At 42.7% G+C, this 25,137-nt stretch overlaps 3 protein-coding genes across 11 annotated transcripts in view; 2 read left to right on the top strand and 1 right to left on the bottom strand.

Moving 5' to 3' along the window:
- Positions 1–295: 295 nt before the first annotated feature.
- LOC126381900 (uncharacterized) lies at positions 296–3,228 on the top strand. Of its 2 annotated transcripts, none has more exons than XM_050031462.1 (6): positions 296–405; positions 532–748; positions 1,183–1,325; positions 1,957–2,017; positions 2,484–2,604; positions 2,853–3,228. In XM_050031462.1, the coding sequence occupies exons 1-6, from the start codon at positions 354–356 to the stop codon at positions 3,090–3,092; spliced, it is 834 nt and encodes a 277-aa protein (XP_049887419.1). In that variant the 5' UTR covers positions 296–353; the 3' UTR covers positions 3,093–3,228. The 2 variants fall into 2 exon arrangements, with proteins under 2 accessions (XP_049887419.1, XP_049887420.1); XM_050031463.1 differs by having other exon boundaries at positions 381–405; positions 510–748.
- Positions 3,229–3,915: 687 nt separating this feature from the next.
- LOC126381894 (lethal(2)neighbour of tid protein 2) lies at positions 3,916–5,722 on the top strand. The gene has a single exon (XM_050031457.1). The coding sequence runs from the start codon at positions 4,104–4,106 to the stop codon at positions 5,601–5,603; it is 1,500 nt and encodes a 499-aa protein (XP_049887414.1). The 5' UTR covers positions 3,916–4,103; the 3' UTR covers positions 5,604–5,722.
- Positions 5,723–6,349: 627 nt separating this feature from the next.
- LOC126381890 (E3 ubiquitin-protein ligase UBR5) overlaps positions 6,350–25,137 on the bottom strand; it is a 31,294-nt gene continuing 12,506 nt past the window's right edge. For 3 of the 8 annotated variants that reach the window (XM_050031445.1, XM_050031449.1, XM_050031450.1), the window contains exons 14-50: positions 24,669–24,857; positions 24,182–24,293; positions 23,988–24,095; positions 23,597–23,744; positions 23,203–23,346; positions 22,705–22,930; positions 22,122–22,187; positions 21,608–21,780; positions 21,038–21,228; positions 20,592–20,740; positions 20,246–20,412; positions 19,853–20,098; positions 19,330–19,557; positions 18,960–19,138; positions 18,499–18,700; positions 17,810–17,988; positions 17,354–17,537; positions 16,938–17,092; positions 16,362–16,564; positions 15,843–16,008; positions 15,478–15,627; positions 14,816–14,934; positions 14,521–14,636; positions 13,938–14,071; positions 13,502–13,581; positions 12,598–12,719; positions 11,930–12,152; positions 11,526–11,714; positions 10,945–11,078; positions 10,526–10,655; positions 9,806–9,913; positions 9,513–9,675; positions 8,895–9,093; positions 8,316–8,522; positions 7,939–8,086; positions 7,402–7,632; positions 6,350–7,291 (exon numbers count right to left, since the gene is read on the bottom strand). In XM_050031445.1, coding sequence (XP_049887402.1) covers positions 7,079–7,291; positions 7,402–7,632; positions 7,939–8,086; positions 8,316–8,522; positions 8,895–9,093; positions 9,513–9,675; positions 9,806–9,913; positions 10,526–10,655; positions 10,945–11,078; positions 11,526–11,714; positions 11,930–12,152; positions 12,598–12,719; positions 13,502–13,581; positions 13,938–14,071; positions 14,521–14,636; positions 14,816–14,934; positions 15,478–15,627; positions 15,843–16,008; positions 16,362–16,564; positions 16,938–17,092; positions 17,354–17,537; positions 17,810–17,988; positions 18,499–18,700; positions 18,960–19,138; positions 19,330–19,557; positions 19,853–20,098; positions 20,246–20,412; positions 20,592–20,740; positions 21,038–21,228; positions 21,608–21,780; positions 22,122–22,187; positions 22,705–22,930; positions 23,203–23,346; positions 23,597–23,744; positions 23,988–24,095; positions 24,182–24,293; positions 24,669–24,857 — 6,081 coding nt within the window. In that variant the 3' untranslated portion in view covers positions 6,350–7,078. The remainder of the gene's footprint in view (positions 7,292–7,401; positions 7,633–7,938; positions 8,087–8,315; positions 8,523–8,894; positions 9,094–9,512; positions 9,676–9,805; positions 9,914–10,525; positions 10,656–10,944; positions 11,079–11,525; positions 11,715–11,929; positions 12,153–12,597; positions 12,720–13,501; positions 13,582–13,937; positions 14,072–14,520; positions 14,637–14,815; positions 14,935–15,477; positions 15,628–15,842; positions 16,009–16,361; positions 16,565–16,937; positions 17,093–17,353; positions 17,538–17,809; positions 17,989–18,498; positions 18,701–18,959; positions 19,139–19,329; positions 19,558–19,852; positions 20,099–20,245; positions 20,413–20,591; positions 20,741–21,037; positions 21,229–21,607; positions 21,781–22,121; positions 22,188–22,704; positions 22,931–23,202; positions 23,347–23,596; positions 23,745–23,987; positions 24,096–24,181; positions 24,294–24,668; positions 24,858–25,137) is intronic. The other 5 variants (XM_050031448.1, XM_050031451.1, XM_050031447.1 and 2 more) reach the window with 4 other exon arrangements.

The following is a 25,137-nucleotide window of genomic DNA, read 5'->3' as shown; positions in this document are numbered from 1 at the left end:
GGATCCATCCCGAAGCATAATATGACGAGATCCCATTCGAGATTGACGGGATTGGGCGAAATTATTTCCTACATTGAATAGGAAATAACCTATCCTTAATTTTTTTTCTTTATCAGTACGTATGTATTGCATATACCTATAGTATAATTTGTACAAGCAATAGGTTACCTACCTAAGCAATTTAAGAAACAATATTTTTCCTATGTAACTATAAATGAAACAAACCTGTTCAATGTTCTAGTAAATATAGGTACCTATAAGCATGTAGGTATTTAAATCACAAGTTGACGTTGAAGAGTATAATACTGTGTGCGCACAGTTGCAGTTGCCTTTAGCAGCCACACAACAAAATTATGAAAAACTATTTTATCATTTTTGTTTTTGTATTTATAACAAACGCTGACAGTGAGTATTGTTTTTTTTTTGCGAATTAGTTGAACAGTTATAAGTACGTAAGTAATATTATTTTTACTATGATTTCACTTATTAACATATAATTCATTAATCAGTTAATACTGTTGCATGAAAAAGACCCATTCCTGGATTTGGGGTATTTCGAAGCGCGTGTTCGGCTCGGCGACTCCTTCACCCAGAAGTATGAGCCACTAGATGCCACGGACTTGACTTACAGTGACAATTCTCTGAAAATAGCGAAGAACATCTTAAAAGACCCCGATATTGAGCCACTCATCGAACCTTTCATGCTGGACAGATTTCCGCCGATCCATATCAAGTCTATTCTCTTAAGGTAAATATCTTCGAGCGTTTACATGTAACGCAACGTTATCGCGAACATTTGACAATATAATGTTCAAACTGAGCACTTACTCAGCTTTGGCTCCATCAAAGGAAAAGTTCAATGCAATTTAGAGACGCTCGTACGATCCCCCGTTAATTGCGGGTGGGCCCAAAAAAGCTACCTCTGTATCTGTTTATTTGTGTATCTACTTAGAGAAGTAATTCTTCCTTCTGTTTTTCTGTTCCGTAGTGGTTAATGCTCACCTTTCAAAATAGATTTGATAAGTAATAAGCATAAGACAGCAACATGGATCCGGCACCTTTTCTCAAACTTTCTGGGAGGATAATCCTGTCAAACAACGCCTAAGCTAAGTGTGCGCGCATTTACGTCTTTTACCGGATGAGCGCCCTCAACGCTTCCCATTTCTATCTTATTATTTTTAGTGAGCCCATCAACATGAAGAACATATATATCAAAGGCATCAGTAGAATGCATATCGACAATTTGCAGATCCGGATGAACCAGGGCACCACTGACTCTTATAGATCAGATGTTGCCATATCTATACCACGTATTGACGCTTCAGGTTAGTATTAATATCCAGCCGTTGCATAGCAATCGCATCACGCGCGCGCAATGCGATAAAAATTTGCCTAAGCATATCAAATAGAGTTTGTTCATCTTCATCTGTCGCTTCTCGCGCGATAGTTATGCTGGCAGCATGCCTTCTACGGCTACTGAGCTAGTGATGACCAGCACGGAGCAGGCGCAATCAAACACGACACGTTAATAAGTAAACCTATGGGTTTATAGTTGGTTTGATAGATAACCGAATAATGATGATGATAGTCTTGTATGTACCTAACTGATTTAAGTAATCGGGGACCTACTTCTTCATTATAATAATTTACGACATGACTGCATACCTGAGATGGTAAGCCTAACCCTAAGGGCCCTTTCTCACTAGGACAACATATCTGCGCCCCCAGCATGAATGGGATTCGGTTGCCGTCAACAAAATCCCTCCTTTATAGAACTGCATACATTTTATTAGCGACGCTACGCCGCGTTAGACAGGACCCCCTTTATTTAAAGCCTATTTAATTAATGTAGTCAGAGATTATTACTCAATTCTGGCAATATTTTATAACATAGGTAAGTAAATTGTAGGTAGGTCTGTTATTGAATTTTAACTTTACCGCTTTCAATTATTACAGGTGAAGTGAACTCTGCATCGAACTTTCTATTTATCAGAGTTCCTATCAATGGAACTATAAAGTTAGTATTTTATTATTATCTTCGAAGTACTTAACTGCTTTCAAAATCGGTTTAAGACTGATGTGATCGGATTTGACTATCATATAGCTATTGGTGCTAATTCCTGCAGACGCCATGTAATTTTATTTTATACCTGTCATTTTCTCATCCGTTGAAAAAGAAAGAGACGTGTAATCGACAGGCATAAAATTTATGGAACACGTCAATTTTAAGCAGAAATCTAAAACGGCGGTTTTTAGGCGGTTGCCTAAAAATTTTATATCGGCCCGTCATAACCCGTCAGGATTGCATACCAGCGAGATGCATATTTTATTCGCCCGGGTTATTCATTCGTTTTAAATTTAACTTGTTGACTATCATCCGTCGGGTACTTACTTATAACTTAAAATAAAATTAGGAGGTGTCAGCAGGAATCCGGGCCATTGGGTACCTATATAGAAACTAACCACCATACCATTTTGTGCAGATTAGTTCTACATAATTTGAAATTCAACGTAATATTACAATCGAAGCCAGTTATGATCGGCAACTATGAATCTTACCAGTATGACGCTGTCGACATCGTGACCACGATTGACAACGTTGAGGTAGGTACATGCGTTTCGGAGAAAAGAGAGCTTGCTGCACAGCCGAATTTTGAAATTACAAACAAAATCCCGCGCCTCGGCCTTGTGCGCACCGCACCATGTTCGACACAAAAGTTCGAAATTCGAATCCGGAAAATTTTTCATGACTTTACTACCCCTATCAAGTAACTACACCTACTTACTTATAAAGTTATGTCTTATTATTACGTGCAGCATGTTAACTAATTAAACACTAATGTTTATTTCAGCTACAATTGAATATTAAAGGTTTACCAAATATAATAGAGAAGCATTTGATACTGGTACTTAAGAAGTACAAGAAGGATCTTGGGAAGACGATTACAAAGATTGTCGTCGAACAGATCAACAAGCGTATAGCTAGGTTCAGCAAAAAGGAGATACTAGACGTAGCGGCTGGTAAAACGAATTACGCAACTGTTGTAGATATGGTTAAGGTGACCCTTGGACCCAACCCACCAGAGATGTGAATGTTCCCACCTTAGGAATGTTCACGGCAGTAAAAAGGCGCAAAACTTTATGTAAGAAGGTCTTTATTACTTAACCTCTAGGCAGATAAGACCAGATACAAGAAATAACAATTTGAAAAACAAAAGCAGCTAGTGTCTTTACTATTAAAGAGTTTTACATCGGGAACATTCCCACTTTCAACCCACATCTTTTCGGGTACCTATTACCTATAAGAAATAATAAAGCATAAATACTTTTCATTATTTATAACTATTATAATACTGCACAATCGTTTCATTTTTAATAAATACCTATTTTAACAAATTTAGTTTTGTAAAATAAATATGTAAGTAACTAGTGGCTTGAAATGGGAATCTGTCTAAGCTAAGTCAATAATAAAAAGTGAAGTAACTAAAAAAAGAGCTTTTTGGCGGGAAACGGGAACGGGACAGTTGCTTTCTTCATTGAATAATCTAAATAATTAATACGAAGTGGTGTTTTGTGGTTAATGATCGCATTAAGTTAGTCGGAAGACATTCGCGAGTGTTATTATATCAGAGTATTCAATAAACAAAGTGTATCTGCCTATTTTCGCTTCGTGCCAGGAAGCCGCTTCATGACTCGAAAGTTTATGCGGACTTTTGAGTTAATTCGTTTGGGGTTCGGAGTAGGAATCTACTCCGAGGGTGAGGGCTTAGGGTTCATCATCATCACCTTTCATCATTTCATTAATCATCAAGAAAAAAATACGTAAGACATGGCTGTATGGGCATAGTTCCCTTTGCCTTACCCTTCGGGGAAAACCAAAACAAAAAAAAGTAACTTAAAAAAAAAAGAAAGTGTCACAGTGACAGCTGCCATATGTTGGTAATGGAATCGCTTCTCGCTTTGCCGACTGGGAATTGTGAGGTGACCTAATCTTAAAATAGAAATAATACAGGCTAAAGTTGATACTATATATCACGTTTACCTGTAACTATAACAATAAGCGACCATTTGAAACATACCAACGTTCACCGAACAAACGCAATATGGATATATACGCAATATCGAACAAATTGCAAGAAATGTTTAGAGATTTCAAAAAGTTATTAACGTGGACTTATCTAAAGGGTCTGATTATAAATCCAGCTCAGCTACGGTTTGTTGCGTTTCTAATACTCGTCTCAGAGTTGGTGCTTAATATATTTATAGTGGAACGAGTACCATACACCGAAATAGACTGGAAGGCTTACATGCAAGAATGTGAAGGATTCCTGAATGGCAGCCTCGATTACAGCAAGCTGCGCGGAGACACCGGGCCACTAGTATACCCTGCAGGATTCGTTTACATATATTCTCTTTTATATTATCTAACAAATCATGGAGAGAATATCAGACTTGCTCAGTATATATTCATAGGTATTTATTTGGTAGAATTATTTTGTATACTTCGAATTTATGTTAAAACGAGAAAAGTTCCACCATATGTTCTTGTTATTACAATTTTAACATCTTACAGAATACATTCAATACATGTACTCAGGTTGTTCAATGATCCCATAGCTGTCCTGTTCTTGTATATTGCTTTAAATCTGTTTATTGATTCAAAATGGTACTTAGCCAGTATATTCTATAGTTTAGGTGTTTCAGTGAAGATGAATATTCTCCTTTACGCTCCTGCTTTGTTGTATTTCTATTTAATTAATTTAGGTGTGAAGAATACTATCAAACAATTATTTGTTTGTGGTCTGGTACAACTAGTATTAGGTTTACCATTCTTACTTGGCAATCCTGTGGCATATTTAAAAGGAAGCTTTGATGTGGGTCGTGTATTTAACCACACTTGGACAGTCAACTATAGATTCCTTGATGTGCCAACTTTTGAAAGCAGATGTTTCCATTTGACATTGTTGGGTATACACATTACCTTACTTTACATATTCCTCCCTATGTGTGTAAGATATTTTAGGAGTTACTGTGCCCTTAAATATCTACAAAATCATGTACAACCCCAGATAGATGCCAAAAATCTTGAAAACAAGAGACTAAGATTAAAAGGAAAAGGCAAGGAATCAAAAAAGAAACTTGGAAAGAAAGAAGAACCTGAAAAGCTAACCAAAGATCAAGAAGACTTCATAAAATCATTTGAAGAAGCGCTTCAGAAGTCTAACAAGGGTGGGAAAAAAGTTTCAAAGACAGAGTTGGAAGAAGATATAAGGAATACCCACTACAGCATTGATTTTGATATTTTATCACAACTGTTTATACTACCTATGTTTGTAGTGAACTTTATAGGGGTTGTTTGTTCCCGAAGCCTTCATTACCAATTTTATGCTTGGTATTTCCACAGCTTGCCATACCTATTGTGGTCCTGCAATTATTCAAATATAGTCAGGTTTTTAATTCTAGCTCTTATTGAACTTTCATGGAATACTTACCCAAGTACAAATTTTTCAAGTGTATTACTTCATGTTTGTCATGTTGCTGTTCTTTATGGAGTGTATAAAAAGATAACATTAGAGCTGAAAACAGCATCCAAAGTACAGTAATATTAAGATATATTTGTTATTGTTGTTTTTAGATTTATGTTTTAGTGTGCATATTGTTTTTTGTAAATATGAGTATGTGTTAAATATTTTTAATTAAATGTGATGTAATTAATAAAAAACTTGTTTTTTTTTAATTATCAGTCAAGTAACATCCCTAATCACCAAGTAAGAGCTCGTACGCGTGCTGTGAGACACAATATGTATAATTACATACAGTAGTAATAAAAGTAGTTTGACTGTTACGCGCGCTGACGCACGTTATCGCCTCGTTGATTCTGCCGCGTGCGATCGCTTTCTCTCGCTCTAGCAAATGACAACGGTTCCGAGTAACAGAAAAGGATATACACATAGGAAAGTGTGACGAAGTGTTGACACATGTGGTTCAACATACAAACATAAACTCACGCCTATTTCCCACTAGATCCTGACACATTTCTCTTGCTTCCTCCACATTCATCAATCAACAATGTGGTTCAACACTAATTGAATAAAATGTTTAGGAACAATGTGACATTTCAATCCAATATAATTATTTCATTTGATCACACTCAGGTTTTCACAAAACATAAGCTCACGATTTTATCCCAATTGGGGTAGTCAGAGGTACATCCATCGCAAGATGAACTAAGTACCCACACGTCACCGAGGCTGTCATAATCATCGTATGTAATTTGGCTAAAGCCCCAGAAATAATTGCTCTTTTACGAAAGAAACAACTAGGAATAATAATGAAAAGAAATGTCATATAAGCATTTTGAGATTGTTTATTATGAACCATAATACAACTAATCAAAGGGAAAATCTAATTATATTCTTAGATTTAGAAGAGGCGCATAAATACTTCCTCTGATATCACAAAAACCACCGTAGCCGGGATCCGACGCCTCTGCCCAAGCTTACCCAAATCATAGCAGTTTTACCCATCATACTCTATCGTTAATATTTGTTTACTATATATAACAAAGCTATATTAACAGCTCGATATTTTAGATTCACGCTGCCTGTTTACCATCACGAACGACATAAATAATGAAAGCGTACAAATGCACTCCTGTAGGCCATAACGTCAAAGTAATTTTAGTAAAAGATACAAACAATTTTTTGCTTTAGAAAGGAGGTTATCTTGATTTTTAACTCAACTTTTCTCGATTGTAATTTCTAGTAATTAAATACTTATCAGGTAAAGATCTTACAGTGTAAAAAATACAAATGTACTTGTGCGAACCCTCATCATGGCCGTTCTCTTTAGCAAAAAAATTACTGTGTATTGAATATTACTATTCAGTCAAAGTGCCCAGTCATGCTCAATTAAGTTTCATAAATAAATATAACATACTAAGTATGAGTAAGTGTCTAAGTTTACTGCTATTCCATTAGTGGTTGTCACAAAAATGTAATATTACAGCGGCAGTCTCACATAACTGGGCTTAAAACTAAAAGAGATACAATGAGACATGGCAGCTAGCAGTTACTGTCTAAACGAAGCCAAAGTTTTTAGTCTTGATGGCGAGTAGCAGCTTGTGTTTGAGCACGTGGCGCGAGGAGTAGAGTGGGATGTAGAGCCGCGAGATGCATGTGTTGGCGGTGGGCAGGTGCGCGTCGTCCGCCGGCCGGATCGTCACCGACGGCATGGGCTGGAAGCCTTCCTCCGACGCGGGCAGGGCAGGAGATCCCGTCCAGAAGTAAACCTGAACACAACAAAATTACTAAGTCATTACCAAGAAAGATTTCGCGTACTTGACTCGTCTTTTCATATAGTAACAGTAAATAACTTTTACCAATCAAATAGAGATCTTACCAAATCCTGTCGTTCAAGATGAGTCATTTTGTCTACGATGGCCCAGAGCCAGCGTTTGAAGCGGGCGAGGCGTTCGGGCGGCTCGCCACTCTCGTTGTTGAAGCTAGTGTAGGACACGAGAGCGGCCACGTTGATGTCGCCAACGCCGTTCAGCAGTAACCGAAGATCTTCAGCCGTCAAACCCTCCAAAGCGGATTCCGGAAGGACGTCTAGCACGCCCATACGCATCGCCTGTAACGACATTTAATTATTACATAAACATCTTTAAGGTTTAGCTTTATGTACAACCGATTTCTTTCTAATCAATGTCCGTTCTAACTTGATAGGCTGATCATCTATCACCATACTGTTCATCATATTATATCTTAAGACTTCTTACGACTGCAAAATGTTTTCTGATTACTTGTGGCGCTGTCCACCGCATTAGGGTTTACAGGCGCGATTTTATGCATGAATAAAAATACACGTCAAATATAAAGAGAGTCAGGTTTTTACCAGTGTCTTTACAAATAATACTCATAGACTTAGAAATCGTACCTCAAGCGCCTTTTCCTGTGAGAGCAGCATGCGGTGTTGCGCGTACTTTCGCACGTAGTCGTACACGTTGAGCGCCGTCACCTCCACGTCGCGCCCGCCTTGGATCAGCTCCACGCACCCGCCACCCTCCTCCTCGCACATTTCCAAACTGCAATATCGCAAGTGATTAATAATAATGCAATTAAACATAAGGTGTGTGAAACTAATGGAGTAAATGCCTTTCCTCTGAAAATATTCTGGAAAATCATGTGTGGTTGTGGTGCTGTCTTTCTTCGTTTTAACGTTGAAATAGTTTTATTACTTATCAAGAACAGAAAATTACGTGTTCTACTTTTAGGTTAGGTTGCCCATAAATTATACAAACTCTATTGCCTCACCTAAAGTTGAGATCGAGGGCCGCAAATAGAGAATGCGAGTCTCCGGTTTCGGCGTCGACGACCAGTTGTCGCAGGCTCTCGTACACAACGGGGTCGAAGAACGCCAAGTCGTGGAACCGGATTGGTCGTCCTAGCAAGTATTTCAGCACGTGGCGGTTCAGGAACATCGGGCACAAGTCGTTTTGTAGCAGGCAGAGACCGACGATCCTATAAGTAAATAAATCACGTGAGCAACAAGAAATAAAAGTAGTGATCGTTTTTTTTTAAGTGGATCTGGAGACTGCCTTAGTTTATTTATGCCCGGTACAGACAAACTGGTGAAATACAACTACTTATAATTTAGTATGAGAAATACATATTACGTTTGACCGACCCGGCATTAGAGAATAATGAGCGCACAAGCTCATAACACATTAATCTTTCATAAATGTATTGCTGTATTTTTCAATAATACTACGACAACGCAAGGCGTTCTAACTTATTATAGAGAATAAAACGACTCAGGAAACTCGTCGGTTACTCACATTTTTTCCTGAACAATTTAGTATTAATTTTATTGTTACTGTAAGTGTAACATACCTGCCAACATTCCTAAATGCGTTGATTCTCTCGGGCGTGGCGCGGCCCTGGCGCGGGGAGTAATAACCGCGCTTGCCGGGCGAGTAGAACAGCGGCGCGGCGTCGTCCTGTGCCGCGGAGCCGCCCGCCGCGCCGGCCGCGCCCGCCGCCGCGCCGCGCTCCGACAACGAGAACACGTCCAGATCTGCCGGGTTGTCGCCTTCATTCACGTTCATTTCACAGATACATACAACACACATTCATTACAACAAGTATTATAAAATATAAGACAAGCACAGGAAGGCAATCAATATATGACAAGTAAATATCTTTTTCATAGTACATAAACAACAATGTGGGTTTATTAGGTAAAATAGCGCAAATGTCTAGAATTCCAGATATAATATGCAGAGGCTTTTTATTTTCATAATATATAAAATATTCATTATGAATATAATGTTATCATTAAGAATATAAGTACCTTTACGACTCTTACACAAGGCAATTAGTCACGATCATATCATATACCATAACGTCATACACCTCGCTTAAAATAACTATATTGGCACTTATTCATTGGAAACACAGACTAAGAATAATGCTAGAGTAACATATTAATCAGTTAAGAGCTGTACATACCTAATATTGCCTCGGAGGGGTGCATGACTATGAGGTCCATGGCCTCGCGAACTTTCTGCCGCAGCGCGTCCTCGCTGGCCAGCAGCACGAGCAGCTGCGCCGGCGTTAGCTCTAACAGCATGCCCGTGATTTTGCCCGCGAACGTCGGGTGAAGAGAGTGAACCTGTACGTCAATGAAGAATTCCTTTTTATACCAGTACTACAGTAAATACCCAGTACCCAGTAGTCTAATAGGAAGCGCCAATTGGAATTGAGTTCTACATTAGCTTAAGAAAACTTTTAAAGTGACTTACTTTAGGATACAGTCGTTCGCCTAGTTGTGCTTGATGCAGCGTGAGATGTTCGTTATGTCCTCCGGGGCGCTCACCGCTGTAGCCGGCGCCTTCCGTGCCAGGGGCGGCCTGCAATAACAATTACCATAACTCATATCCCCCCTCCTATCGTGTGGGTTGTGAGGTGGAGTACCAACCTCATCAACCCTGGTGTCAGGGTTACTATTGAGCCGCCAAAGGCCCCTGACATGGCTCATGTAACGACTACTTACTTATGTCAGTAAGTAGTAACTGGGACCAACGCATAACTCATATGCTTTAACTCAAATTAAGTTTCAGTAGTGTATTTTATAACCTAGAAAAGTCTACCGGCGGAAACGTGTGAGATCGACGGACCGCCAGAAAGAACAGCCACCGAAAGGGCGAGAAAAGTCGCCCTGTCGCTCTCTCCCAATTTATCTCTCTCTATGTTAAGAAAATAAGTGAAATAAATATTCGCTTCTCTTGGTGAAAACAATGATCACTAAGAAAGATATGGTTATTATGTAAGTCGCTACAGTGACAATATGAAACACAACATACCCTAAAAAAGATTAAATACGTTAACTGACAGACTATAAAACATAAAAGAATATATATGAAACATAAAAATAAAAAGATTTTTTTTAGTCGTGGTAGTAGGCGTCAATGGTAGAGCGTAATGTTATCACATGATGTTGTCTAGCGGAAAGTGTCACTTACCTGTGGCGAGTAAGGTCTGGCATCGACGCTGAGCACGCGTCGCGGCTCGCGCGCGGCTGGCGGGCGCGGCGCCGGTCTGCCTGGAGTGCGGCGAGTGGCGTCTTTGGAACGAGCACGTCCCGCCCCGCTTCTACAAACAAAATGTTTTGGTCAAAGCTATGGAAATGGTTTCTGAAACTTATTTAGTTATTTAATAAGTTTTTTATTTAATGTACTTATGCTACGAAATATGTGTCCATTAATCTTAGTCTTCTTCTATCGTGTGGGTTGCGAGTTGGATGACCAACCTCATCAAACCTGGTGTCAGGGTTATTACTGAGCCGGCATGGCTTATGTATCATTAATTTTAGTAACATACGAACACGCAATGAAGTATATTTGTATTGTATTGGAGTCAAATACTAGGTATATGAACTTACCGTGCGCCACTATTGCTGCTAGTGCCGCCGGCGGCAGGCCCGGCGGCCCCCGCCGTGCCGTTCGTGGTATTGCTGTTGCCGCCGCTGCCGGTGGTCGGCTCCAGAGGGGGCAGTTTCTCGTTGGCTAGCAGAGCCTGCAATAATACGTAACATACACCGTTACACTTAGTCCAGAAAATTATATTATCTTGATCGATTATTATAATAGGCTAATTAATGATAGCTACGATTCTCTCAAGTGACCTCATCTTATCTGCAGATTGATTATAAAAAATACTCCATCTGGATGACTTAACAATTTAGTATTTTACCACTTACATGTAGATAGATAGATAGATAAAATACTTTATTGAGCACAATGGACACAAAATACAGATATAAGGACAGCATATACAGAAAAGCACAACAGGCGGCCTTATTGCTCATGCAGCAATTTCTTCCAGGCAACCTTTGGGTACAGGAAAACACATATCTAACACCAACTAACTAACACACTTTGGGAGCCAACATCTGATCAAGTATTTTGGCCCAATTTTTTTTTCTTACGTTAAGCTTTTAACTAAGTCTTTAATATTGCTTACCTCAGCGACACTAGTGTAGAAGGAGCGCGCGACACCGCTACCTTCGCCGGGCTCGTCTCTGAAGGTGACCTTCACGCGGTTGACAGCGAGCGGCGGCTGAGCGCTGTGAGCTCGACGATTCTGTCCCGCGAACGCGCTGTTCAGCTCTGCGAAGGTCTGTTGCAAAAGCTTGGCCCTGTCCCGTTCCATCTGGAGAAAATAATATTAGTAATGTATAAAAATATTAAACACTGATTTTTATTAAAGCAGTCGTATTATCATTCGCGATTTAGATCGTAGTGTTTTAGTAAAATGGAAAATAGTTTTGTACACTTGCAAACAACTCAAGCAAAAGGATACCAACAATATACAGCTTTATAGTAAAGAATGTTTCGCTAATGATACTTGAAGACAAAATTACATACCTTATGCAAAGTGAGATCTCTCTGCTGCGAATTCCTGAGTTTCTCCATGTCGCGTCGGAACTTGACCTCCTTGACGGGGAAGCCGCCTAGTTCAGCGACCACAGAGCCGGGCTCCAAGCCCACGTCCTCCGTGAACACGCGGCCGAACAGGTCCAGCGACAGCCGCCAGCGACCCAGCAGTAGGTCGTGCGACACTGATGCGCCGAGTGATGGGCACGCGCGACTGAGATCATACAATTTAGATTTTTTGATTCTTCTATCGTGTGGGTTGTGAGGTGAATTAGCAACCCCATCAACCTTGGTGTCAGGGTTACTATTGAGCCGCCAAAGGCCGCTGACATGGCACATGTAACGACTACTTACTTACATCAGTAAGTAGTAACCGGGACCAACAGCTTAACGTGCCAATCGTTATGTACAAAAGTGATACGATAAATAAACTAAGAGAAAAAAAGATGATGTGAGTATCGATTTCTTTTTTCAAACATCCGATATTTTTACTCTAAATAGGTTCGCTTTCCGCCAGAGGTGTTGAGGCTGAGCTAGCCAATGACTATTTGTCTATTTTTGATAACTGTGAGATTATATTGTTTGAAACACAGAATGTGATTATTGACATCCTTGACCGTTCACATTAGAAAAGAGGATTACATGTGAAGCAAACTTACGGTTGTGCTGGCGTGCTTAGCGGCGGCAGGAGCGGCGGCGGCGGTAATCCAGTCGTCTCTACAGTCACATGCGCCGATATCTCTTGCGACTCCAGTGGGTCTGCTGCACTCAAGAGTTCACCCTAAAAACATGTTGTTGTTAGAAATCTAAGACAATGACGATATTTTACTTTCAGTCCCATTAGAGATTCAATAATAATAAAAAACTGTTTCGGTATCCTATACTCATATAAGGACTATTTGTATCTCAAATTACAATATATTTAGCGCGCAAGTTCTTGTCACAGTGTAAGGCTTATTACATTATCTATCCGACAGGCTAGATGCGTTAATGTCACGGAGGTTACCATGGTTACTCCCCACCAACTTCCGTTTGCCGATCAGATCGTGTAACCATGGTAACCCGTGACCTTGTAGCCCGTCGGACACGTAGGTGTAATAAGCCCTTATGTCAAGTATGTGAGCGGTGAGACGGAGACGGGGGAAGGCGCGGTTGACCGATTGGCGGACTGAATGTCACGCTAACGTAATCCCCCAATCAGTGTCGGTCTACCTCTCCCATTCTTTCTCACAATATACCTCAGGCGGTGGCAAAAACGTGCGCGCAGACTATACCAGGATTAGCAACTAATATCCGCCCAATACACACTTTACTTCAAGCTTAGCCCATGCGAAATAGATGAAAATTAGAACCACTCATAAAGACCCAGTAACACAGTTAATACCTTTGAAGCATAATTTTAAGATCAAGAATCAGAATTTATTAATGAAAAGTACAGGCACACTCTGATTTCCAGGTCGAACATATGAATATCAGATCAGAATTTATAAAAGTTACTGCCAATTGAAGGGTAGGGCATAATTTTGATAAGAAAAAGTCCCCCAAATAAGTGGAGCGACTTACAGCACGTACAATGACAGTCTTGCCGGGACTGCGCGAGGAGGTTGCGCGCGGCTCCGCCGACGAGCTTGAACCGCTGGCTGCTAAAAGGACAACAATCATATAATTAATGGTATAATAAATTATCAAATTTTATATCTAGAAGAAATTGCCAAGCTCATACGGAGATAAGAAGTTTACATGTAGACGACTTTTGCCACGGCACGACGTCTGTCGTGCACAATCAAAACAAGGGTAAATTACATGCTTTTTACGAAACGTTAAAACGTGTCAATGGAATTTGTATAAAATAACGTCGTCAAAAAAATTACATACACCGAACTCTTTGTTACATGCAGTTCAATACTGGCAACCCTACACTAATACTGCACATCAATGCTATATGGAATCGCGCTGTAAGGAAGCTCGCTAACCAGAAGTATAATCATGTGCTAGTTACCAGGTGAAGACGAGGCGGTCTGTTGGTGTGGCGCCTCGATGATGGAGCACGCGGTGTCGACCAGCGTGTGGAACTCCGAGGGCGGCGCGCTCGTGTCGTGAGAACTGCTGCCCGCGGACATCGTGTGCGGGTGTCTGCGTCGTTTTATTTGATTATTATTTTTTGTACGCAATAGGACTAACTAAATCGTATTCTGATGGTACATATTTATTTATTTATTTTATATTTGGTAGACCAACAGCTCTTAACAACTATAGCAAAAAGAAAATCATACTTAAAAACTAAGCCAATAACAGGTTTCCACCTATATAATATAAGCCTAAAGCTGTATCCACTTAAGCAAAATAGGAGCGGACGTTCGTGCGCAAAGTCCTGAAAGTCATCTTTTGCCAATTGTAGTTTTCCCTATAGAAGGAATGAATAAAAAGCAATCCTGTCGCTATATCTTGCTCCAATTCCGTTCGCAAATTAGTGTTATAAAGTTTGGAAGAGTATAGAAATGAACAGTGTTCTCATAGCAAATCCTAAACAAATACAATTCGAATATATTAAAGTAAGAAACAATAGGCAATATAAGGCTTACCTGTGTAGTTTTTTCCTAGTTATTTGTCTTGCTTCATTAGAGTCAGAGTCCGATAAGTATTCACCATCTGTGTCAATATCCATTTTTGTCGCAGTGTCTTTAGCACATGATAAGTCCTGCAAAGTTTATATATATTTAAATATAGTCGATAATGTTTTAGACGCTATACAGTTTCAGACATAAAAACCCGTACATAACGTCAGAAGAAATCATGAATTTTACTTTCTAAAACAGCTTTAATTACTTCGGCAATGGTCACCTAAAGACAACCAGACGTCAAAAAAGTAAGGTCTACCTGTGGCTCATCTCTAGTGAGGGTGTGTGAATGTGTGGGCGGCGCGGAGGCGGGGCGCGGCGGCGGCGACCAGCCGCGCTCTGTGCCGCGGGTGGAGAGGCCCAGGCGCCGGGGTACCACTGCATCAAAAACAATGATGGAATTAAAACTTATTTATATTTTTTAATCAAACGGGTTTGCTTGCTCATGACACTATTCTCTAAAAAAGGTTGAGAAAGTGCCGACGGTGTAACAAGCTTACCCAAAAGGTGAAGCTGTATTGGAATGCTTCTAGTTTTCGTCTAATAGGTTTTCCTTGCTTAATTCCCCGTTAATTTACACACATACACACACACACAGACACACGCGAACACGGTTCATTTAAATTTGCATGTTATGATATCCTGTTATTGGCGAAGAAATTTTGTACATGTATTATATAAGAAAACGACTATTGTTAATGCTGTTGGATATCTAAATAAATAAATAAATAAATAAATAAAAATAGACAGACACCTAAAACATCAAAATCTTATACAAAGGTTGGCTCACTAACTTTAACATTGACACTAACCCTTCTGCTCTTTTCTTCAGAGTTTGAGCACAATCTCATCCGGTAATATATCAATAAATCCGGTGGGTGGCAAACAGTTTATGTAATAAATGTCTACTCAAAGTTTTACCTTCGAGCGGGTTGTTGACCCCGGGCGGGCCGTCGCCCGAGGCGGGCACGGTGACGGGCTGGCGCGGCATGCCGAACAGCTCCTCGCGGCGGGCGTTCGGCTGCAGCAGCTGCGGCTGGTCCGCTAGTGGTAGAGCGTCTTGCATCGTCACTACAAAATGAAGTTACATTAGCTCTCGCGAATCCCCAGCAAATAGCACTTTTACCAATAAACACATAACATAAACTCACGATCCCAATAGGGTAGTAGAGGTACATCCAACGCAAGATGAACTAATTACCCGCATCTCACCGAGCTTTGTTAGACCAACAAACATTAACAATAAACATTAGTATAAACATTTCTAAACAGTTTTAGATACTTACTATTGAAAGGATCTGGCGGCGGACATCCGAGACACAGCGTAGAGTCGGACCGCTGGAAGAAGGCGTGCGCGCGGCCGCGGGCGCCCTCGCCCTCGCCGTCAGACTCGGCGGCCGCGCCGCCGCCCACTACCATCTCCTCGTCGCCTTCTTCGTTTTCATTCTCATCCTATATAAAGTGATCAGTCATGAGTCAGTTATTAAACTGAGGTAAAACAAAATGTGTCAAGCAGCATTTTAGATATGTAACTGTCTCATTGCTTTAGTCTAGATTGGAACCTGCCTTAGTCATGTACCAATAGACCAATATCGGTCCATAATGTAGTGTTACAGAATTTACCGTAAGACAGATAAATCGAATCTCCAGACAGCAGGAAAATTAATAACAAATTGTGTCTCTATTAAAGCGTAAAGGATAGGGGACAAGTGGAGATGTGATTGGTCAATTTCGGCAGCATCTGCTCGTCTACACTTCGGCTTAGGGGAAATGTTAGGTAAAGGTTTAATGAACAAGTAACGTACCGGTGTCCAGACGTGGTGATGATGGTGCGGCTGCGGCTGCGCAGCTCGCATGTAGTAAACGAGCGCGTCCAGCACGTAGGCCACATGTTTGAGCGCCGCCACGTCCAACACGGGAAGCTGCTCCGCGTGTTCCGCGCTGTGAGCTCGCAACAACGACAGGCAGTAAGCTAGGAACTCGCGCCGCGCGCTGCCTGCCTCTACGCCTGTGGAACACACGTAAATAACAATTGAACATCACGTAGACAGACTGAATAAATAAGATAAATATCGCGATGTATCACAGACTACCGTTAGATGCAGCCTAATAAGTACTACGCATTTTATCACCGCTTGATAGCACAACAAAGTTACACTCTGTATTTCTTTTGCTTCCTTCTTTACCTACGACAAACGTCCTATTTCGCGGTTCGGAAGGCACGTTAAGCCGTGGGTCCCGGCTAAAATTTACTTATGTGAATACGTAGTCATTATACGATAAGCCATTGCAGGTTCTGGCGGGTCAATAATAACACTGTCACCAAGGTTAGTAATACAAGAGAAAAAAAAGCTGGTCCTCTGTCGTCTAATCTAACATACCTTGTTCACGGTCTCTAGCGCGGGGCCCTTCGGAGAAGCCGATGATGCGAGTGGCGGGCGAAGTGAAGGAAGTAGTGCGACGGGCGGCGGGCGCGGCGCGGCTGCTCTCGCTCGTCGATGTGCTCGCGTTGTTTGAAGTCAAAGACGCGCCGAACCTTTACGTACAAATATACAATAAATATCATGCAAACGTGATGTATCAACATTAATGTCCATATCAATTTACAAAGAATTATAATCAAAGTTAAGCAAAGCAACGAATCGAGTCATCGCCGGAAAAAACTAAAACACTCTTTTACATGTACTGTTGGATCAACAGCTCTACAAATGTCTTCCACATCACCAGGAAAGCCAACAGAAACAACATTGCAAGGATCTTAATTACGATTATTTTGGACAAAACACCATGTATTTACCTGAGTTGGGCCTCAGTAGCATCCATGACGGTGACAAGCCAGTCCCAAGTGTTTTTCAGCTGCCGTTCCAAGTAACACTGGAGTCGCAGCGCTTCGCGGTACGCTAGCGGCAGCATACGCGGCAGTGGCAGGGTTATACGCTCGTATTCCCAAAGCAGGTCTGCTATCTGCCTGATTACTATACCTGTGGACGAGGGAACGCGTTAGTAAACTGTTTGTGACTGTCTTTAATTTTCGTTGTTTTTAAGTTTTTAATTCTGAAAATCAAAAATCTAACCCCATAGACAATCCTTTATAGGAATCTGGAATCGAACATTACAGACATTTTAGAAGATTGTTACTGTAAAATGAATATATGAGGCTGCTGCCTAGTCCTTCACATCTTGTTTAGTTTTTCCACTTTACAAAATTCTGAGCAAATCTAGTATTACGAAGTGTTGAGTAGTCAGCGCTTACCGAAAGCTCTCGCCAAACAGGAGGCGGTGGTGGAAGTAGAGTGCGGGTCGTGCGCGCCGGCGGCGGCGGCGGCGGCCGAGCGGCGCAGCGACGCGGGGTCGATGAACACCAGCGACGACCCGCCCGTCAACCGCACCCCGCTCGTACTGCCGCCTGTACCGCGCGACGTGTCGCGAGATCTGCAAGGGAACAATCATTTAGATATGATCTCTAAAACTTATTATGTTAGATATGTAAGAGCATTACAAGCATAATTGCTTATTACACCTACCTGTCCGAGAGGCTAGATGCGTCAATGTCACGGGTGGTTACCATGGTTACTCCCCATCAACTCCCGTATCCCGATCAGATCGTGTAGGTGTAATAAGCCCTTTTACCATACCATGTGCTATTTAGTACTTTCCAAACCCTACCGCGAATCCTATTCGAGATGCTAAACCGTTGTAACACAGACGTCATCTCCATCGGCTCTCGACTTATTGAAATTTCGCCTCAAATAATATTCACTACTTGGCCGGACGAACGAGAAGAGCCGAGAGCTCTCATTTAACTGAGGTTGAAATTCGGCTCAAGGTCTCTAAAATGTGCTGACTCGCCAGAGCCCGCTGCCGTATAGTAGTGAACTGGTATAGTATTCTCCGCGTTTAGAGCCGAAGGTTGGCCAGTACCGCTACAGCTATATAAGATACCTGATAGCCCACTGCATGGAATGCGGCGCGAGGTTGGGCCTGGCAGGCGGCGCGGCGCGGCGCTCCAGCGGCTCGCCGTCGGGTAGCGGCGGCTCGGCGTCCGCGTCCTGCTCGTCCGTCTCGCCCGCCTCCGAGTCCTCGTCCTCCGGCTGCGTCGAGTCCCCACTCTCGTCCTCGGGGTACAGCAGCAGCGACGCTATGCCTGTCGCGGTGCAACACGTAATTCGAATATATAAATAACACGGCGCGCAGCCGATAACTAAACTCGTGTCTATTAATTCTCAACAAACAGACGACCATGTAATACAATGAAAAATTTACTTTTTAAAATCTGTTATCGAAATAGTTAAATCATTTCTTCTATTGTTTATCAATTATGCTGAAAGGATTTTGGCAGACCAACAAAACGAGTTTTGTTTTAAATTTTACTACTATAAAAAAAACTTCATTCAGCGACATACCGGCATCGGAACCCTGCGTGGCGCCAGTCTGCACGCTACGCTGGGCGGACTCAGCATTATCCTGGTCGTCGGAGTCGCTCTCAGTCTCCACCTCGGCGAGCAGGTCTAGTTCGCTTTCACTCTCCCCGCCTTCCGCGCGCTCCGTGCCGTTTTCTACTACAACGTGTTGTTCTTGTCCCCTGAAAATAGCGATTACATCACTTTCCCTGACTAAAAACTACTCAAATAATAATAATAATAATAATAAAAAAACATGGTAAATAAACCTTGAGTCTTTCCTACATACACATAATTTAAAAGTGATTCACTCTGGACATGTTTATCTCATGTAAAATGTGCAGCCTAACTTATTTCATAGCATCATTCTCACCTATCACCCATAGCATCGTCATGTTGCGCGTCAGCTTGCGCGACCGGCGCAGGCGCGTTCGGTTCGTCAGTCTCGGAGGCGTCGTCGTCGCCGCCAAGCGCTTCGCCGGCGACGTCGTCAGCGTACTCCGTGGCTACTGGGGTAGACGAACGATCTGGTACGAGGGTTGAACTACCCATGGAAGTGCCACCGGCCGCCGCGCCGCGACCGCCCCCTGCGTTCGACTCTCTGGGAAATACAGTTTCAGGGTTAGTTGTGTTGATATCGGCAACGATGAATAAAAGGTAAAGTACTTCGCTTTGAAACCATGACTACATAAACATGAAACGTAGCGAAATAAAAAACGCTACGTGATGTGTGAACTGGGCCCCAATCAATGACAATTTTACTGAGGCACAAAGGTTCTATGAATTTTTATATCATATAGGATTCTTACAAGTTACTTATCATATATACATATATTTAAGAGCCAAATGTTCACAATTACTAAGGTTAGTTTTACGACTTGACTAATAAAGCTTACCTTCGTGCATGAGTAAGTCGTGAATGTCCAGTAGAAAGTGGTTCAACTCCGAACAAGTCTTCACTGCCATTAACGAGGTCTACATAAGTGGTGGCGAGCGGGAAGGGCGCGGTGGGTCGCACTACACCGAGCCGCACTGGCGCGAGTAGAGCGTCCGCTGCTTCTACCAGCTCTTCTACAGCTAAAGCGACCAGCGCCGCGAACACTCGGCGGCAGCGGACCAGCGATGATGTTATTGATAGAGGCCTGTGCGGAAACATACCAAATTTATATACACTGGAAAAAGAACACACCAACTTTTTATTCAACATACAACACTAGTCAAAGTAATTATAATAATAATAACCTTAGATTTGGAATAGAATTAGTTCAAAAACCTGTTGTCAAACTTACCCCTTTTTCTTAGCGGCGCCAGGAGCCATTTCGACGCTAAATATGACGAAGATCCTCGCGACAGAGCGCACGAACCGGCGTGCCACCTCACGAGCCCGCTCCGCGCGACCAGGGATCGTCTCGTTTTGTTGCTCTCTGATCAGTGTGTGCAGCAGAGTGTCCAACATCTGCCGAAAGCAAGAAATATATGATCAAATACCGTATAAAATAATAAAACATCTGGTATATGCCAACCTAGAATTAAAAACGCCAGCCATTTTATTTCTATCACCATCGAAAAAGTAAACTAATGATTAATGTAAGGAGACAGAATATAAAAAGTGATGATATGAAAGCAAACTCTTACCTCGTTAGTGCACTTGACGATGAGCGCATGCGTGAACTTATCGAGCAGCGTGGTCCCGGACTGGTGCGGCGCGGGACTAGCGGCCCGCGGCTCCGACTCGGTCGCGCTCGCGCCGCACATCACCGCCGCCTCCACTGCCGGCCAGTCCGCTGTACGAGAAAGTATACATTAGTACCCGCTAATGTCGCCCGGCGTATGTCGCCGCCTTACACAGTGTTTCTATAAGTGATGAAACTGAAACATCATAGGCGTCACAAGTGATGCTAGACATAAACCCGAGACACGACGCGCGACCGACCTTTCGCCTTCTTTTCTTTATGCATCTAGTATTCGAAAAGCGTTATTCAATCGCGTCACGCGCCATCTGGCCTATCATGCTCCTGCTGTGGAAGAGGGCGCCATTAGTAGCCGCCGAGCATAGTTACGTCCTGTAGGTGTCAACTTACCGAGCAAATGCAAGAGAGCGCGTCGGGCGAACCTCGGCGGCTCAAGATCATGATCAGGCGCATCCACCTCGGCGTCGGAGCCCGGCTGCTTGCGAGGGCCGCGGCCGCGTCCGCCGCCCGCGCGGAACTGACGCTGTTCTACGGCCTGGCGACCCACCGTCTGCACCAGGAAGAGCAGGATCGATTCACCTCTGTTGAATAAAAACATAGTGTTAAAGCATGGAAGTTTTTTTTTTACAAACAAGCATGATTTGTGTGATTTCAAAAGAACTTAAAAAATACGAGTTTCTGTATTTGTTTATTTATGTATGATTCTCATTTAAACACTCGATTCGAACTTCTTTATAAACCGTATAACGCAAACAACACTAGTAAATGATAACAGGTAGAAAGCATATAGACGAAAACATTCTGACATTTATTTTCGTTCCTTAATATGGCTATATAAGAACACAGAGAAATAGAAGCGAAGTGGAAGGAAAAGACTCGGAAAGCAGACCCCATCAACACGTGGGAATAATGCAAGAGAGAGAGAGAGAGAGAGAGTATGGCTATGGCTATATAAGATACCTGGAATTGAAATGCGTGGCTAGCTGCGTATCCCGCGCCAGGCGGGCCAGCAAGTCGCAGCGTGCGGCCCAGTTGCCGCCCACCAGCGCCTTGCAGCGGCACTTCTCCCAGCAGTCACAGTACGCCGTCGGGGACGTACGCTTCAACTTGCAGTCGTGGCCCTTGTGGCATACCTGACACGTAATTAATGAATTGAATAAACTGCACAATCGCTTACAGGACATTCTCGAGCTCTAGCATGATGCGTATAAGAGCAGGACAGAAAGATAAAAGAGTACACCTTAGTGCGAAAGACACAAACAAGAAAATGGTTTATTTTGACAGTTGTCCTACGCAGTATAGTTTACCCTGTAAATGTTTTGTGAATTTGTGTGCAATAAAGTGTTTTATTATTATTATTATTATAGTAAAACGCAAATAGTGTAAGGTAGGCAAATTCACATACATACTCTTGTAACACCACTACTTCCCACTTTTATATCAATGAAATATCAGTGTTTAAAGTGCTAAATACCTTAGCGCATTCAGTGCAGCAGCAAAGCGACCCGGTGAGTCCACATGTCTTGCATTCGAATATGTCCTGTAAAACGAAATGTTATATTTACACGCGCTTTTTTGGTAGACAAACTAAACAATTGCATATTCAGTATCTGCATATCTAATCTTTGGGAAATTACCGATTACTTATGCCCCGTTAAAAATGTACCGTTAAAATATATCAGCAAATTGCAGTGTTATGACAGCTATTTATAATCAAGCTATTTATAACAGTACATAAGTCCAAGTTAACGACCTCCGTGGTCCAGAGCGTTGGGCTCACGATCCGGAGGTCCCGGGTTCGATTCCCGGTGGGGACATACCACAAAAATTACTTTGTGATCCCTAGTTTGGTTAGGACATTATAGGCTGACCACTTGATTGTCCGAAAGTAAGATGATCCGTGCTTCGGAAGGCACGTTAAGCCATTCCTCTCGGTTACTATTTACTGATCATATGGCATGTCAGGGGCCTTTGGCGGCTCAATAGTTACCCTGACACCAGGGTGGATGAAGTTGGTACTCCACCGCACAACCCACACGATAGAATAGAAGAATTACCTGGTTAATGTGCTCCTGGCCAGTCCAGGTGAAGCTACAAGTATCGTTGCAGCAGAGCACGAGGAGCGGCGAGTGGTCGGGGTGCGCGTTGGGTGGGAAGATGGCGGCCGAGCGCTGCGTCTCGTCCGCGTCGGGCACCGCGCGGATCGCGTCCAGCAGCACCAGGGCCGCGCGGTACGCCCGCTCGGCTACCGCGGCCATTAGAGGTGTCTGGCCCATTCCGTCCCTGGTAAGACAAGGATATCGTGCTGTTTAAAGACTTATTGTGAACAAAAACAAGTTGAATGCAAGGTGGAGTTGCCTTAACATAAAAACATCTCAATCAGCCAGGGCTCGTGCTTTCCCACGAGGAGAAAAATCTTCAACAGTAAGCGCCACCGAGTTCTAATAGATTAATAACAAAGTACAGTTATTCATTTTGTATAGGAACAAATGGAAATCCCCAGTGTATTGCAACACGTATAAGACATCAGCTATATCAAACAGTATAATACTTACTTAGCAGTGAGCAGCTGCATGAGATAGGGCTGCAAGACGGCGCTCTCTGCGAGCGCGCGCAGGGCGGCGAGTGCGTTGCCGCGGCGCTCCGCCGGGTCAGCGCTCACGGTGGCGCCGCCGCTGTTGCCGCCGCTCGACATTTTACTGAAAATTATACAGCTCTAGTAAAGTATACACGACAAGTCACTGTAAGCTATTCCACTTTAGTACGGTATTCACATCAATTCATATTTGAACTTAGAACGATTTATTGACCTCTCTTTCTTGACGGTCACATGTGCATTGAATAGGATTAGGACGAATAGAAAACGTGAACTACGTAGATACTAAGATACAATGAAGCTTCACGGCGACTCCATGAATATCCACTTTATAGATCTGTAAATCAACTTACCCGTTGTTAGTCAATCCCATCAAGCTGTCTTCATCACCAGACGCCTCGAAGGTCTCCGGCGGCCATGACAGCGCCGGCATCGCTTCTTCGGCGCTTGCGCCGCTACCTCCGGTATTTCCAGCCAGGTTTGGCATTGAAGAATTTTCCACTACACAAAAAAAATTTTTTGGTATTTTAGCCGTTGGTCCCGGTTATTAGACGTAAAAACACCTCCACCAACCCGTAGTGGAGCAGCGTGGTGGAGTACGCTCTATACCCCCTCCGGTTGATTGAGGGGTGGCCTGTGCCCAGCAGTACGTATATAGGCTGTTTATGTTATGATATTTCGGCTCGTTACAAAATCAGGAGAATAATATGGATGAGAAAAGAGAAAACCTTTAGTGAATCTTACCTATATCAGGTTCCTTGTTGGACGTAGGCGCGCACATGTGCACGCAGGCGTGTAGTATATTCCTGTTGCCGTCGCAACGTTCCTGGAGTATCGACAGTATTTGTTGCTCTGAAACGAAGTGTTGTTATACCAAATAGTATGGAAACATACGGAATATATCTCAATTGAAGGTTTTTATAAGTAGGACGACTTACTATTAGTATCGGCTTCCAATTGGTGGAGTAGCTGACGGACTCCGTCTAGATCACACCGCAAAACGCGTGGCATCATCAGCTGCGGCTCAGGAACGATGATTATAAGTGCCACCTGCATATAATGGTGTACGGTTTACAGCACATGAAATATGTATGAAATGTAATAATAGGCAATAGTAACTAGTATTTCAGTAACATTTTCTAACTCAACGAGTCTCTACTTGAAAGTAAGAATCTCTAAGTAACGGCTGAGTAAGCGTGCAAATACATTTCACCAATGTATCTACAACCTGCACGGTTACGATATCGCGCTCGATTACGCTATCGTGGACTTCGACAACAGCCATACGACGTTTGTCTACGGCCACAGCATTTGTTGCCTATTGGCTGAAATACATGGTAATCACCGCGCCGAACGCGATAGCGCAACCCGCGCAAGGCCACACATAAGTTTAATTTGAACCAAAGAGTAGATTGAGTAAGATACCTGCGACTTGAGCGCGGCGTGGTGCGTGTGCGCGGCGCCGTGCGGCTGCAGCGGCAGCGCGTGCGCGGCCAGCGCGCGCGCCGGCGGCAGGTTGAGCGGCGGCGGCTCGCGCACCATGCCCACGCAGTCGCGCGACACCGGGTACAGCGCGCTGTTGCCGTCCACCATCATCACCACTGCCTCGCTACCCTGGGCGGAAACCTACGGGGTTACGTACACCACCTCGCACTTGCCTAAACTTCTGTATTTGATCGTCGCTTACGACCCATGACAATTGTCTTTATGCAAAATAAGCTACAGCTAATTGCTGTTACAAAAGGAAAGAACGTATTTGTCACAAAAACAAAAAAATCAAACAAAAAAGGGCGATAAATGATATGAGAATTGAACCTTTTTAAAATCAATAATGTCAATACTGGCAGAAAAAAAGATTGAATGAATATTTGCATTAAATCTTTAAATGCATATT

The sequence above is a fragment of the Pectinophora gossypiella genome, chromosome 3 (assembly GCF_024362695.1).
Source record: "Pectinophora gossypiella chromosome 3, ilPecGoss1.1, whole genome shotgun sequence".
In the NCBI taxonomy this organism is placed as follows: domain Eukaryota; kingdom Metazoa; phylum Arthropoda; class Insecta; order Lepidoptera; family Gelechiidae; genus Pectinophora; species Pectinophora gossypiella.
Note: the sequence above shows the minus strand (reverse complement) of the source record. Positions and strands in the feature narration are given on the sequence as shown.